Source organism: Etheostoma spectabile, chromosome 5, assembly GCF_008692095.1.
Source record: "Etheostoma spectabile isolate EspeVRDwgs_2016 chromosome 5, UIUC_Espe_1.0, whole genome shotgun sequence".
Lineage (NCBI taxonomy): Eukaryota > Metazoa > Chordata > Actinopteri > Perciformes > Percidae > Etheostoma > Etheostoma spectabile.
This window is the reverse complement of record NC_045737.1, coordinates 36,473,937-36,490,411: the sequence shown is the minus strand read 5'-3', so window position 1 is coordinate 36,490,411 and position 16,475 is coordinate 36,473,937. Positions and strand designations below refer to the sequence as shown.

The window sequence follows — 16,475 nt, the reverse complement described above, 5'->3', positions numbered from 1 at the left end:
GGACCTCTTATTATATTACAGAGCACACACTGTGCACGATATATTGCACAAGCACAGATACAGACATGTTTTTTTATTATACTACTGAAGGGAAACACCGGCTTCTGCTTAATTGGTGTCAGCATGGAACGAGTAAGCAGGCCACGCTGCACTCACCAACCATTCGTATAAAAAGATATGATACGTATCGTGTGAATACATTTTTGTACAATATCGTACATTTTGTTCATGAGAATGCGTTGCAGGGGCAGTCGGGCAGTTAAAGCAGAGCATGAATTTACAGAGGGCAGATTGACTCAGTCTTTTACTCGACTCTTGTGTGTATTAAGGCAGCCCCCCCCCCCCCACACACACACACACACACACACACAAAAAGGTTTTAGCAAACCTTAAAAGGGAAAATAACAAAATCATAATGATTTTAGAATAAAAAATCAATTCAAAACTTCTCTGAATGTGTTTCAGAGCAATTTACCAAACACGCGTTGAACAAGCAGAACATAAACATGAATTTGAGAGCTAATCTTAGTTTTATCTCCGGGCGGTGTCAGACTCTCCTAGTGATTTCTTTGAACATGAGAATTATTTTTTCAATCAGTTTTGTTAATTGGGGTTTGTGTACTTAAGCATCATAGGCATATTTATTTATCAAATTGTCAGAAATAACAGGTCAAATAAGGTAACACAGATTTATTGTCATTGCCTTTACTACCTTACTTACTTACTTACCGATCATGCTTACTACTAGCTTTGCCTTCTGTCTCAGCTCTCTTTTCATCACGACGTAATACCGCACCCACTGCTCCGATTCTCCGACCAATCTCCGGCTCCATTGTCCCCTTACTCGCGAACAAGACCACAAGATATTTAAACTCATTCCCTACCTGGAGAAGGCACTTCATCGGTTTCCAGGCCTCAGATTTAGAGGTGCTAATACTCATCCCAGCTGCTTCACACTCGGCTAGTAGACTTTACCAGGGAGGCTGAGAAGTGTGATACCTGGACGATTCCTCGCTTCCCCCCCCCTGAGGTGGCGAACAGTTTTCCAGAAACACCTTTGTGCCAACCAAAAGTTCTTCTCCATGTCTTCTTCAAACTTCTCCCACACCCGCTGCTTTGCCTCTGTCTTGGGAGAGGCTGCCGCCCTTCGGGCCCGTCGGTGCTTTGCTACTGCCTCCGGAGTCCTCCGGGATAACATCCCGGAAAGAGTCCTTCTTCAGCCGGACGGATTCCCTGACCTCCGGTGTCCACCAGGGTGTTCGTGGGTTACCGCCCCTTGAGGCACCTAAGACCCTAAGACCACAGCTCCCCGCCGCAGCTTCAGCAATGGAAACTTTGAACAACAGTTCAGGCTTCCTGAGGGGCGAAAGTGTAAGTGCATTCGAGTTTACTTGCAAAATTGAATGCACAAAGTAATTGGTTTTCTATCAGGAGCCAACATCGCAATCAAAATTCATTTATTCCACAGCCCTGCGTGCAAATTCAGTAAACTCCTGCACTGAAAGCCACACATGTATGCATACATGCACATCCTCCCTCTTCTCTCCCAGAAACATGTATCCTTCCCTCCTTATGCTTCTTTCTCTTTGATTTCATAAGATTTCACTCATTGTCTCTCAAAACGGCTCAAAGCAACACAGGCAATGAAATGCACACAAACCCCCACACACACAGGCCTCACACATCAGTACTGGGCCATAAAATATTTAATAAGGGGGTCTAGAGGGTCGTCAGAATTGATGGATCAATGAGAACGCCTCAGCACAAAGTAATAAATAGTCCATTAACTGAATATGTACTGGCAAACATTTCCACTTGGTATTGACACGCACGCACGCACGCACACACACACACACACACACACACACACACACACACACACACACACACACACACACACACACACACACACACACACACACACCTCCATCTCTCTTCTGCTGATCACCAGTCAGAAGCCCGAGAGCCTAGCTGTGTTTGTAAAGCGAGCAAACAGAGGATCATGTTCCCGCCTGTACACAGGATTGTTACTAGAGGGAGGGTGGATGTGCTGTTGGCTATACCCAATTAACGAAACCTCATAAGGTTCTGGGATGACTCTTGACAGCGTTTGCTTCACCCGATCAATTGTTGTTACCGATGTCCTCGCTCTGGGAACCAGCAGCTGTGCTCGCGGCGATCTGTCTCCTCTCTCACAATGAGGCCTCTTTCATGTTTGAATGTTTTCATGGAAATGAACGCAGCGGTTTCTTTGAGCAACGCAGAATACAAATATGGTGAAAAGTCTTGCTTTGAGTGTTTGAAGATTGAGATTAAATCGTTTTTTTTATTCAGTACTCGTCCGACTACCACAGAAACAGAAAACGTCTGAAGTTTTGTGAGTTATCCCCAGATGTTTTCTCTTGGCAGGCCTATAAAGATCTCTCTAACATTTAGTCTTTGGTAAAATAGAATTCTAAATGAAGGTCCAAGATACTGACTAGAAATAGAAATTACAACAATTTTGCACATGCATATTGTCACTGTCGGCCAAAACTGTTGCTTTTCAGGATATGGAAAAAGGCAAATTTTCTAAAAGGGTGACAAATGGCACTGATTAAAGAAAATAATTCAAATGACCAAATAGGGAGTTACAAGGTTTCTGCCAGAAAGCGGCTAATCAGTAGTCGTGCTGTCCATTCTTCAGGGCTCATACAGGTCTGCTATGAGTCACAAATCAGATGTTCTGGAGCTGAAGTCTCCAGTGAATTCTACTCATCATTTTAGTGGTTTCCTTTTCCCAACCGTATTGATCACTGTGTCCTTCCTCCGCTCTCTCTTTGCAGACAGCAACTTTGTTCTGGGGAACGCCCAGGTTCAGTCGCTCTACCCCATCGTGTACTGCTCTGACGGTTTCTGCGAGCTCACCGGCTACGCCCGCGCCGAGCTCATGCAGAAGAGCTGCGCTTGCCACTTCCTGTACGGCCCCGAAACGAGCGACAAGTCCACGGCCCAGATCCAAGGAGCCCTGATTGAGAGGAAGGAGTTCAAGACAGAGTTGGTTTTCTACAAGAAGGAAGGTGAGACTGCACCAGGAATACCTTATTCTTTATATTTGCTTACCGTGTCCAATAGTGGTCCATGTCACATTTACTTAATGCACATTTTCCAAGTCAAGAAAGTATGTTAGTCTTAAAACTGAAATTTCTGAAAATTAAAAATTTCCACTTCGGGTCTATAGGGCAGATTTTTATCTTTAAATACCTCATTGAAGAAGGACTCCATGAATTTGGTGGGTTTTCCTTTTTCCAAATCTTTGTCGTGGAGGTTAAATCTTCGACTGTGACCGTCCAGCTTTTCAGTTTTATCTCTAAGTTCTTAGTTTTCTTCCTGGAGAGCTTTACACACGCTCTCCGCTTCGTTCATTCTGCCGTGCATGCAGACAGGCCCGACTCCACATCTACGAGTTTATCTTTACAATCCTTCAGTCCGAGTTGTAGTGCATCAAACTGAGGTTGTAATTTATTCGTTGCCTTGTTTATTTCTTCCTTTATCATTGCACGGATCAAGGAAGCTAATTCAACTTTATTCACCTGCGCAGCGTTGCATTTCATTTCCCTCTCAGCTGATCCTCTCCCAGCTGGAACAGGTGAGGTGACCTGAGGTGCTTTTTTCTAATATCTGAGCAATTGTAACACAGAGTTTCCCTTCGGGGATCAATAAAGTATTTCTGATTTTTTTCTTCGGCATCCAGTGATTCTTTTCCTTGACTTGCTAGATTGATTTTCCTGATTTTACATCAATAGTTCTTAGTCAGGAGGAAACTTTGGAACCTTTATTGCTTAATTTGTTTTAGGAGTTCAGCGTCCTTAATATTCCACACGCTCACTCTCAGCAACCGGACATGACGTCAATGTGACATTGAATGTAAACAAGAAGCTGCTTGGTCGCTTCTCTATCGATAAACCGGCCAATAGCCCGCCAGGTAGATAAGCCAGTTTGTGATTGGTCCCCGCAAAATTGGGAACTGAAGCAGGAGAATTTAAACGTGCAGGTTTCTTGACCGAGCTGCAGGGTGAAATGACATCGTCAGCAGAGTGGGCGGGGTTTACCCGTCTAATACCATCCTCTATTTCTTCCGAAATAAGGTCCCATGGGACTTTGCCTCTCTATTCTAAAATGGGACACAGAATACGTGGTGGAATTCTTGACCACTTTATTGTTGTTTTTATGTACAACGTGCAATGATCAGCGCGACAATTTCAAAGGAAATATGGAGGAGAAAGTTCCTGTCAACAGACAAGATGCATTGATTTTTTGAGAAATTGGGGGAAGTAGGTGGTCCATGAGCTTTTTTAGTTGGGTTAGTGGTTCTTGGTCTGAAGATGTTTGAGATACGCTGCTCCATGGCTCTATGGAGGGAAATGCTGATGACTTTACTAATCCTATGACTTTTTTTTTTTTTACTTTTTGAAAAAAAATTAAATGTGTTTTCCTAGTCATTCCGGTTAATGTATTGGCCTGTTACTCATATTTTATGAATATCTTAAGAATGTGTCTGCACTTGAATGCAATTTTTTGTGCCCCATGCGCTGGTATATGAATATGTTTATTCTTTCCCTTGCTGCCCTGTAGAACAGCTTAAACGCTAATGTGAGCTCATGGAGAGCTGATAATAAAACATGAAACTCTTCAAATTTGTCATTTTAGAAAAGCTTTTCCAACCCTGTGTTGCATTTTGTTACAGGCTTATACAGTAGACAGAGCTCTGTTTTTTTGGTTTTGGTTTTGCTCAGTGGTCTTTAGACAAAGAAAAACCTAACAAGCGTCCAAACAGGAGCACGGATGGCGGCTTCTTAACCAGAGATGTCAAGAAACAAAGTACAAATACTTTGTTACCTTACTTAAGTATACATTTTGGGTATCCATACTTTATGGAGTAAGCTTTTCTCTCACACACACACACAAATGACAAATTAAGTTTAGTTAGTTTAGTTTTATCAGCTCTCCATGAGCTCACATTAGCATTTAAGCTGTTCCACAGGGGAGCAATGGAGAGAATAAACACGTTTATATACAGCTCCTTCTCTCAGATCACCATGCTTCTCTCACCAGCGCCTGGGGCAAAACTTTGAAAATTTTATTAACTGGAATTACTGGGAATTCAAATCCATAAACAAAACAACTAAATATAAAAGTTACAGAAGAATTTAGAAATTACCTGATGATTGCGCTAGATGAAATGCCTGGGGCATATTTTTAAAATTGCATTTTAGTACATACTCATAACATAGTCATGTAAATATGATTTACAGGCCAAACAAATAACCAGGGATGACTGTGAATAAACATTAAAAAATCTAAAAACTTACAGAAAATAAAAAAAAAGTCATGTTAAAAAGGGCAAAGATCACTAAAGTTGTCAGCATTGCCAGAGCAGTGTTTCTCCAACTGTTTCAGAACAAGGACCACTTTAATTTCCTTCAAATATCACACTGATCATTCGTGATGTAAACTGGAGAGAGTGTCGCAAAACAGCGGCGACAACATGGCAAAAGGGCCAATTCAAACAGTAATGTGCAGGGCGTTTTAACACCTGTTGTTCCTTTGCTTTGGTCCGAATCCGTTTAGTTTGCAAAATTGGAGCGATTTCCTCTCGGTTGTTTTTTTTTACACCTGGAAAAAATCCAAGCACACCAATATGCGTCATTACAAATCACGCAAGCACGTTAGTGTTAGGCTGTATTCAAATTTTGATACCGTCAAACCTCCCTATTTTACCGCGATATATGTTATTACCGTGACTAATTAAAAACAATGACGTAAGGCAGGTGTGACGGCGCCCTTAAAGTTTATTTATTATTGAAAATATTACATCTACGCTCCTCACTATTAGGCTGTGGAGTCGCTCACAGACAGTCAGAGAAACACTGTTTTGAATTTGAAATTAAAACCATGATATGTGTACCAAATCTTCTTGCGGACCACCAGTGGTCCATGGACCACTCTTTGAGGAATGCCAAGACTAGCATGGCTAATGGCTGCTCTGCCGGTGCACTGAGCTAACACTACGTGGGCCGGGGTGAGAATTAAATATTAGAAATGTTCTGATTCCAGTATGGGTATCGCCTCCGATACTGCCTTACACGCTGGTATCAGGAAGTCCTGGAGTTTATGCAACGATCCGAAACCACGGAATAAAGCCCTAAAGAATATCTACGTTAAAGTAGTTTATTTATGATAGATAGATAGATAGATAGATAGATAGATAGATAGATAGATAGATAGATAGATAGATAGATATCTGCCTGTCAAACTGGATGATAAAAGAAAGTCCTGTGGCGTTCATTGTTTGTGTTTGTTCATGTTTCACAAAGAGTTTAACCGGAGCCAGACCAACAACAAAGATAGAAATCATATCACATCCATACAGGGAGAGTAGTACACAGCTGTTAAAACATAATAAAATATATGACACGTTGGTATCGGATCAGTACTCGGTATCGGCCGATACGCATGTTCAGGTATCAGAATCGGTATTGGGAAGCAAAAAATAGGACCATCTCTAATAAATATTTATTACATTTACATTAAAGAAAAAGACATCAGTAATAATGTTGCATGTTTATAAAAAAAAAAAATCTAGAAAAAGAATTAACCACAAGCACATATAATTGCTTTGGCAACAACATTTGCCAATAAAGAAAATTAATTCATTGAATTGAATACCTCACCTAATAATAATAATAATAATAATAATAATAATAATAATCAATATGATGTCTGTATAATTGCTTATAATTATGCATGGAGAGGCAGAAAAGAGGACAGCACATGCTGTTAGAGGACTGGGATTGTTTACCATCGTGTTCCAGCCAAACGGGGACAAATCCAGCCTCAATATGGCCGATGTTTTTATTGAACCGGTCCTCTCGCTTGTGAAAATGCATTATTTACATGCATGATGCCCCTGTAGGGAATTAGTCTTGGAGTTGCAGAAAGACAGTATGCAGTGTGCCACATGCGGTACACAAAGTCACGGATTACAGGTGAGTAACAGAACACCAAAACAGCTGGGTTTAGCCTGATTTCATGCATGAATGGAGCAGCAGCAGCAGGGGGTTACTTTTCTTAATGTCAGCAAATCCCATGAAAAGACCAAAACCAGCAATGAACTGATAAAGAAAACACGTATTCTGAGTGTATGAAAGCCGGTCAAATCTTCTTCCTCTGTGCCATAAAGCTCCATTGTTGTCCAACAGCAATAAAATCAATGTTTCTTCATTACCATGAACACATATTTGCAGAATGCCCCCATTTCAGAATAATATACTGTAGACCACTAGTGGAATGTTACTAAGTACATTTACTCAAGTACTTAAAGCAACACTCAGGAACTTTCCCCGCTTCGGCTCCTCTATAGGTTGGAGGTGGAATTGTCCATTACATTTCATTATGGAAGTTTGAATTAGGACAGCGGTAATGGACAAGTCCTCTTCCAACCTGTAGGGGGACCGAAGCACGAAGAGTCCCTTAGTGTTGCTTTAAGTACAAATGTTGAGGTACTTGCACTTTACTCGAGTCTTTTCCTTTCACGCCACTTTCTACTTCTACTCCGCTACATTTCAGAGAGAAATAATGTACTTTTTACTCCACTACATTCATCTGACAGCTTCAGTTACTTTACACATTGCGTTTTTGCACAGAAAACATATGTTGTTTATAAAATGCTGAAATGATTAGATGAGTAAACACTTGATACATCTGTTTGGATCTTTTCCTGTTTTCTAAAATTAAGATTTTGTACATGATACCGAAGTACAATGTTTGTTTCATCGACGTTATACTTCTACTGCACTACATTTCAGAAGTGCATTTTGTACTTTGGACTGCATTACATTTCATGAATAGGAAATAAATGTACAGTATATGTAATGTAATACAATATATAATTAATCATATACAAATATCATGTCATATACAAATAATAATCATGATTTAATGTTTAGATTAGCATGGAATTTTCTTGATCCCCAGGAGGAAATTCATGAGCCTCCCAGCAGATGATGTGGTTAAAATGAGCTCCAGCTTTACGAGCAGCAACATTAAAGTGATGAACACATTAAGGCTTCAATAATTATAATCCAATAACAGGGTCGAGATCAGTCTGAAATTGGTCATTCTGCATGATGAGTACTTTTACCTTTGGTACTTTAGCTATGTTTTGTTTCTAGTATTTGAATACTGAGACACGGCTGCAACATGTCGACTCCAAAGCTTCACGCTATCGGTTGGCAGCGATTCAACAGTTGATGTTTAGTTGTTACTCTGTCAGCTAATATAGTAGTATATTAAACAATATTTGAATGCACATGTTAGGGCTGCACGATTTGAGGAAAATATAGAATTGTGATTATTTTTGACTGATTTCCTGATTATTAGAGGCAGTGATCAGTTTTGTGTCATTATTCTCATTTCATTGGAATAAATAAAATGAAAAAAGAATTAAATAAAATGATTATGGTGTGCTTTTTAGGATTTGGACCAAACAGGGACCTAGGACTGGACAATTACTCGTTTTTAAATCAAAACTGGGATTTGAAAAAATGCGCCTATTGTGAAGTGTGTATAATTGTGAAGACCTTGATTAATCCAATGTGTAACATTTAGTTTTGTTAATTTACACTTCTTATTTGAACATTTTTTTATTCCTTTTTTTTAATTATATTTCCTGAAACCCAAACCTACAGTATGTCCTGATCCTTGCATAAGAATATAGAGTGGTTTGGATGGTGTCTCATGTTATAATGCTCCATGACATGTTTTATCTGTTCACATTGTGATTTTGATTGTTCAGCCCTTGTATGTGTGGGTGGAAAAGATTGACATTGACCATGCATGTTTGCCTTTGTGTTGTCTCTCTCCAGGAACACAGTTCTGGTGTCTTCTCGACATCGTACCCATTAAGAATGAAAAGGGGGAGGTGGTTCTGTTCCTCGTGTCGCACAAAGACATCAGCGACAAGAAGAAGGACACGGAGCAAGGACCTGACACAGGTGAGTTTATATGGATAATATTCTATATCGTTGACATTCGGAATGCCACCGGAAAATCAGCCGGATTTCACTCATTTAGGCCGGATTTCCATTGCCTTGGGCTTCCTTTTGTGTTGGCATTTTAACCTCTGGTTGATTTCTGAGGACTATGGTTACCTGGTCCTCAGGTCTCTGCAGGGTAAATCCAGACAGCTAGCTAGACTATCTGTCCAATCTGAGGACTATGGTTACCTGGTCCTCAGGTCTCTGCAGGGTAAACCCAGACAGCTAGCTAGACTATCTGTCCAATCTGAGTTTTCTGTTACACGACTAAAACTACTTTAAACGTACACATGTTCCACCAAAACAAGTTCCCTCAACCCTATTTGGCAACGGCACCGCTGCTTTTCTCCATATACAATAAACCAGAGCACGACTTCCTCCCATCCCCGAATGCTGCGTGGAGTAGCCAGACCCTCCTCCAGGGAGCTTTGGAGGAGGGTCTGGCAAAAGAGACTATATAGATAATAACACCTGCTTACAGTTGTGGTAATAGGTGTTAGCTAAAAGTAGAGCTGCAAAGATGAATGGATTAGTTGTCAATTGACTATTAATGTCAAGTAATCGCTAACTATTTTGATAATCAATTAATTGGTTTAAGTGGTTATTTATTTTTTTATAAAAGTAAAAATTCCCTGATTGCGGCTTGTTAAATGGGAATGTTTCTTCTCTCCTCTGTGACAGTCAGTTTAATATCTTTAAGTTGTGGACAAAACTATCATCTTGGGCTTATGGAAAACACTGATCCACATTTTTTACAATTCTCTGACATTTTATAGACCAAACAACTAACCGATCACTCGAGAACATAATCTACAGATTAAGCGACAAAGAAAATATTATTTAGCATCTAAGCATTTGTGCAGCCCTAACTCAAAGTTGTAACAACACTGACTACAAGTCTTCTAAATGAGGCAAACCCGCTGAGCTGCTGTTTTCTAATTTGACAGTGTCATTTCAGCGCGCAGACTGCTTTGCATTTCAGATATTAACCGCCACTGCAGTTATTACAATTTCACGCACACAACGGTTAAGCACCTATTAATAATTGTCATCCCTTGTTTCATCCTGCGTCTTTTTCCCCAGTGTACAGTAAATCTCCCACTGATTAGATGAGTGTCTGTCAATGTGAATTTCACATTAATATGAATGAAAAAATGCACAAGGTTTCTCGTAAACATCCCATCAGAGATTATACACACACACGCTTATGATAATGCCGATAATTGATACACAAATGATTAATTAAAGAGGTAATTACTTTGTTTTCATACACAATGACTGACATGAAGACTTCAGGAAATAAAAAATTCATCTTGTAAATGAATTGAGCTTAAAATATTCTTATATCTAGTATAACTAGAGCACTGTTTTGGTCGTTTTAGCAACGCCGTGTCCCAGCCGTGACATATTGTACCGGACTGTGTTAACCCTTCATGTAAATGTGTTCATGTTTAAATGTTTAGAGCATCGATGTAAAACTCAAGGCCCACGGGCCAGATGAAACCCCTTGTAGATTTAGATCCGGCCCGTATATCAATTTAGATTTAAAATAGATTTTGGCCCGACTAACCAAAAACGCCAGAAAATGTTTTTCAGACTGTAGTAATGTAACATTCAAAGCAGAAAGGAGATTTTCTGACTTTGAGAGGGAGAGAGTTTCAGTGTAATTATTCTTTTCTTATGGTATTTTGAGACGATGGGGGACGAGAGAGAGATATGTTGAAAATTTTAAATATATATTAATTATATGGGAATGGAAGTTTTATGTGGGTGAAGGTTTTGGTAGGATGTTTTTGTCTGTTTTTGTTGGTATGTATGTTTGGACCTAAGAGTAATTTGAAAGATGGTTGTAGAGGTAGGAAGTTAAGATGAACAAATATAATTATAATAATAATAATAATAATATAAATTGATTATTATATTATATTATAATGACCTCTAGATTAAAAATACATCCAAAAATGCTTCTCATCTTCATTCACCTCAAGTGAATGTAGCCTTGGCCAGGCGGGTGATGTCATCAGGCGGTACCCATGGTGGATTGGGTGTTTCAAACCACCACCCCCTCCCGATGGCGGGTCGGCGGTGGTGGCCGAGCCACTGCCCGTCTCCCCTCCTGGCTTCCAGCTCAACTCCTCCCTCCTGCTCCATAACCAGCAAGAGGCTCTTCCCGCTGCCTCCCCCACCCTGCGAGCTGCTGCCTTTTTCTCCTTCCCTGTCATTCCAGTGGCTGTGAGCATTCTCCACAATGACTGAGCGGGAAATCCTCTACAGCCGACCTAGACCGGGAACAGCCACGCCTGCCCCCCTTTCCCCCTGCAGTCATGCAGAAGGTCTTGGTACTTGGATCTCTTCCTTTCAAAGGCCTGTTCACACCCCTCTTCCCATGGGACTGTAAGTTCTATGAGGATGATCTTTTTTTCCCCTTCAGACCACAGTACCACATCCGGCCTCAGGGTTGTCTGGACAACCTGGGGGAACCGCAGCCTTCCTCCCAGGTTGACCTTCATTTCCCAGGATTGGGCCTTTTGTAGCCGACTGGTTCTTGTTTTAGCTGTGGTTGGTGGCTTCTCCCCCTCCCTTATTAAACTAACTAGGAAGGGGCTGAAGGTAGCTCATATTAATATATGCAGTCTTAGAAATAAAATAATATTTTAGATATCTCAAATATCCTGTCAGAAGGCAACATATGTACATGCCTTAACCATAACAGAGACTCATCTGGATTTCTCGTTTGAAGATGCTGTAATAAGTATTCAAGGATATAATATATATAGGAAAGACAGCAATGCAAATGGAGGTGGGGTGGCTATCTATGTCCAAAATCGTATTCCTGTGAAAGTTAGGATGGACTTAATGTCAGCAGAACTAGAAGCATTATGGTCAAAACAGACGGAAAGACAAGGCAAGAGAGTGACCAAAGGCCTAAATAGCATCTATTTCTGATTCATCACTGAGACGAGACTATACCCATCAACAAACAAGATCTGAGTTTCTGCTAAAATGAGCACCTGGGAATGTGAGTATGAAATGAAAGAGGGAATAAGTGACAAACAAGTAGAGAACAAGGGGAGAGTAAATACTCTGACATTGATGATGTGTTGCGTTGACACACACATCCATTTACCTGCTTTCTGCTCCTCAGCGGGAGTCTGCTGACTGGATTAGCGGTTCACTTTTGGCACTTAGAGCAGCGTGATGTGCCTTTTGCAAAGCGCAGAATCAGACTGTGCGATGAAAGGGGAGGCGAGAAAGGAAAGAAAAAGACATGAATGATTAGAAAAAAAATCAAAGAAAGAGACATAATTGTGCCCACAAATACTCACAAAAGTGCCTTTTAAAAACAGACACACACTGAAATGCTCTAAAACTAGCTCTCACACACATGCACACGGTGTTAATTGACTGTATTAATAATTTAGAATGTATAACCAGCCCATTTCCCCCACCAACGGAGAATGTACTCTATATTCTGCAAACCAGCGCTGTAGGTATTCATAAGAAGATAAGACTCTACCCTAAAGTGTGTAAATCCCGTCTCCTTTTAGCATTCCCTCATGTTTACCAGCTGCAGGTTAAAGAGACTGCATCCTTCTCTATACATTCAAACATTTTGGTTTTGGGGGCATTATGTATATTAATCGATTAGTTGTCAACTATCTAAATGAATGTCAACGCTTAAACGAGAGCTGCAAAGATAAATTGATTAGTTATCAACTGCTAATTAATTGCCAACTATATTGATAATCCACCAATCAATTTGAGACATTTTTTTGGTTTGGGCATTTTTAGGCCTTTGTTATAACCGGACAGCTTAAACATGAAAGGGGAGAGAGAAGGGAATGACATGCAGCACAGGGCCGCAGGTCGGAGTTTAACCTGCGTCAAGAACTGAGCCTCTGGAAATGGGGGCACCATCTCCCAGGTGAGCTACCCTTCTAGTTTCTTCACTCCTCCTTGACAGCAAACTGAATATCTTTGAGTTCTGGACAAAACAAGACATTTGAGGATGTCTTTTTGAGCTTTTGGGAAACACTGATCCACATTTTTTAAAACTTTTTGCTGACATTTTACAGACAAACAACTAATACATTGATTGAGAAAATAAACTATGTTTGAAAATAATCGCTAGTTGCAGCCGTATTAAGAAGCACATTTTCCCAAAAGGTCTAACTATTCCTTTTAGTGTGGTAAAGTATCGTCCAGCGATGTCGGAAAGCAACAGGTGTTGAATGGTGCTGAATGGCCAAACTGCAAAGTTGGGTGAAAAGCCGTCACAGAGAGGCGCAGGACGCAATCACCGATCATGTGAGGATAACGGCCCACACCAGAGACAAAAGTAGTCCTGTTTCCTGTCATTGTGTGACTTATGGATTAGTCTCACATTGCCTAACCTTCCTCCACAGCGCTGTGGAGGAAGGTCTGGCTAGTCCACACAGCATTCCGGGATGGGAGAAAAACGTTCTGGTCTATTGGGATTTCTTTAAACAAACAATCCTCATGGGCATGCTAAGCCCTAATGGAGCAATGGTGCTGCTGCAAAATGGCCTCAGGAAGGAACTTGTTTTGGTGGAACATGTGTACGTTCAAAGGTTGTTTTAGTCGTGCGACAGAAAACTCTGATTGGACAGATAGTCTAGCTAGCTGTCTGGATTTACCCTGCAGAGATCTGAGGACCAGGTAACCATAGTCCTCAGATTGGACAGATAGTCTAGCTAGCTGTCTGGATTTACCCTGCAGAGATCTGAGGACCAGGTCACCATAGTCCTCAGAAATCCCCCGGAGGTGGGGGGACGGACATCTGGCCGAAAAGAGTGACATCCGGCGGAATTTTCGGATTGATTTGATAATACAGTCAGAAAAGCTGGATTTTGGGACATTTATCATCTCTTTTATTGTGTTGAATCATCACTGAAGGTGCACCGTTTTCCAGAAAGCTCACATGTTGGCAAATTGTACCCGGCATTTCTATCACCAGTTTTAAAGTTATCCCAAAAGTCTCCCCTGATCAAAAATCTAGCCTCTTCCTCTTTTTAAAGTACTAAGAATATGCCGCACATCGCAGATTTTCTCTCTCAGAAGAAGAGCTGAGAGATTCAGCCGACTGTTGGCACTAAACAAATGGCTTTCAGCTGAATGAGCCGTCCATTCTCCGCAGCTTATTGACAATTTGAACATTTCCTGGGACCGCAGACATCTTTTTAAAGCAGATGGACTTTTCCTTAACAAGCCAGGAGTAAAGCTGTTCACCTCTGACCTACTTTACTTTCAGTGCTGCTCCCTCCACCAAGGACACGAGACAAGACAAATCTAAACAAGAGGAAGACATACAGTGGTGTGAAAAAGTGTTTGCCCCCTTCCTCATTTCCTGTTCCTTTGCATGTTTGTCACACTTAAGTGTTTCGGAACCTGAATCCTATTGAGATGTTGTGGTATGACCTTAAAAAGGCCGTTCATGCTCAAAAACCCTCTAATGTAACTGAATTAGGACAATTCTGCAAAGATGAGTGGGCCAAAATTCCTCCAGGACGCTGTAAAAGCCTCATTGCACGTTATCGCAAACGCTTGGTTGCAGTTGTTGCTGCTAAGGGGGGCCCAACCAGTTATTAGGTTTAGGGGGCAATCACTTTTTCACACAGGGCCATGATGGTTTGGATTTTTTTTCACCTTTAATAATAAACACCTTCATTTACAAATTGCATTTTGTGTTTCCTTGTGTTGTCCTTGACTATTGTTTAAATTGGTTTGATGTTCCGAAACACTTAAGTGTGACAAACATGCAAAGGAACAGGAAATGAGGAAGGGGGCAAACACTTTTTCACACCACTGTAATAAGTGCGACAGTGATCCACCAAAGCCCCCACCTGTGCAAAGATTTGACCGTGGGAGACCACAGAGCCGAGACACAAAACCTCAACTCCCCTTTTCACCTGTTCACCACCCCTCGAACCCCCTTACCAACCCCGAAGCCTTTAAGGATCCATCACCCTCTCCACTCACCCTTTCCCCCACCTCCATCTGGGAGTTCTCTGACCAGATGAAGCAGCTGGTAGATGCTGGAACCAAATGCACCCCCCTTCCTTCCCCCATCGCTCATCCCCGGGCAAAAGTAAAACGCCAGGCACCTCTGCCAGGATGTCAGAAAACTCCCTCCCCCCAGACTGATAAGGACGCTTGTGTGCAAAATCCAGCAAGCACTATCTGATATGTGCCGGGTCCAGGCTGCAGGACCAGTGACACTCAGGACTCTTTCCAAGACAAGCCCGGGCCCTGTGGATTCAGTTCTTCCTCAATTTCTGTTGTGATAGGTAATAGGAAAAGAATGGTGAATAAGCACTTAACTGCAAACTTAGCAAATGTAGCATCCATTCCTCGTCAGCTACAGCCTGTCCCAAAAAATGAAAACACACTAACACTAGCCTTACTAAACGTCAGGTCTTTGGCAGGAAAATCCTTTTTAATCAATGATTTTAATATTTAAGCCCAATCTAGATTTTATGTTTTTAACTGAGACCTGGTTAGACCATAATAACAGCGCTGCTGGTCTCATCGAGTCAGCTCCCCCTAACTTCAGTTTTATGAACGAGAATAGAGTGAATAAGAAAAGAGATGGAGTCGATATTTTGTTAAATTACTCATTCCAATGTATGGAAATATCTTATGGAAATTTTGTGGCTCTTCAGATACGGTCTTCACCTCAAGCAATATTTTTAAATATCTACAGGCCACCTAAAGACTGTGCAACCTTCATTGATGACTTCACTGAGCTGCTGTCTTTAATCTGCATTAACTTTGATTGTGTAATTATTGGGGGTGATTTCAACATTCATGTTGACCCACCAGGATAGAGGGAATAAGGACCTGTGTTGTGTTTTTGAGCACTATGGACTAACTCAGCATGTGACAGAGCCCACGCACAATAAGGGGCACACTCTGGACCTGATGGTCTCCAAGGGTCTGAACATTTCCAAGGTTTTGGTGACTGACGTTGCTCTCTCCGATCATTCCTGTGTTTTCTTTAACGGCTCTATCTCCGGGCCCAAAAGTGTCCAAACAAAGATAATCAGAAAACGGTACATCACTGAAAACACCAGTGAAACAGTCATTCAGCTTTTCTCCTCCTCCCCCCCCTCCCCCCTCCTCCTCCCCCCCTCCCTCTCTGGGCTCTCAGTCACTGAGCTTGGAGATAATTTCAACTGTAAAATTACAAATGTTTTTAATTGATGCCGTTGCTCCCAATAAGGTCAAAGCTGTCTCTGGTAAGAAGAAATCTCCATGGAGACATGTCATACTGGTGAGAAAAAGGAAAAAGAAAGTGTCAAAAAGCTGAATGCAGGTGGCCAAAAACTAATCTCACCTTTACCTAACACCTATAAAGAGAGACTTCACATTTATAAT

General features: G+C 41.2%; 1 protein-coding gene across 1 annotated transcript in view; it reads left to right on the top strand.

The window, feature by feature from the left end:
* The window catches only part of kcnh3 (potassium voltage-gated channel, subfamily H (eag-related), member 3), a 174,125-nt gene that overhangs the window by 108,945 nt on the left and 48,705 nt on the right, over positions 1-16,475 (top strand). The window contains 2 exon segments of the mRNA XM_032515261.1: positions 2,826-3,059; positions 8,907-9,035. Of these exon segments, the coding sequence (XP_032371152.1) occupies positions 2,826-3,059; positions 8,907-9,035 (363 nt within the window).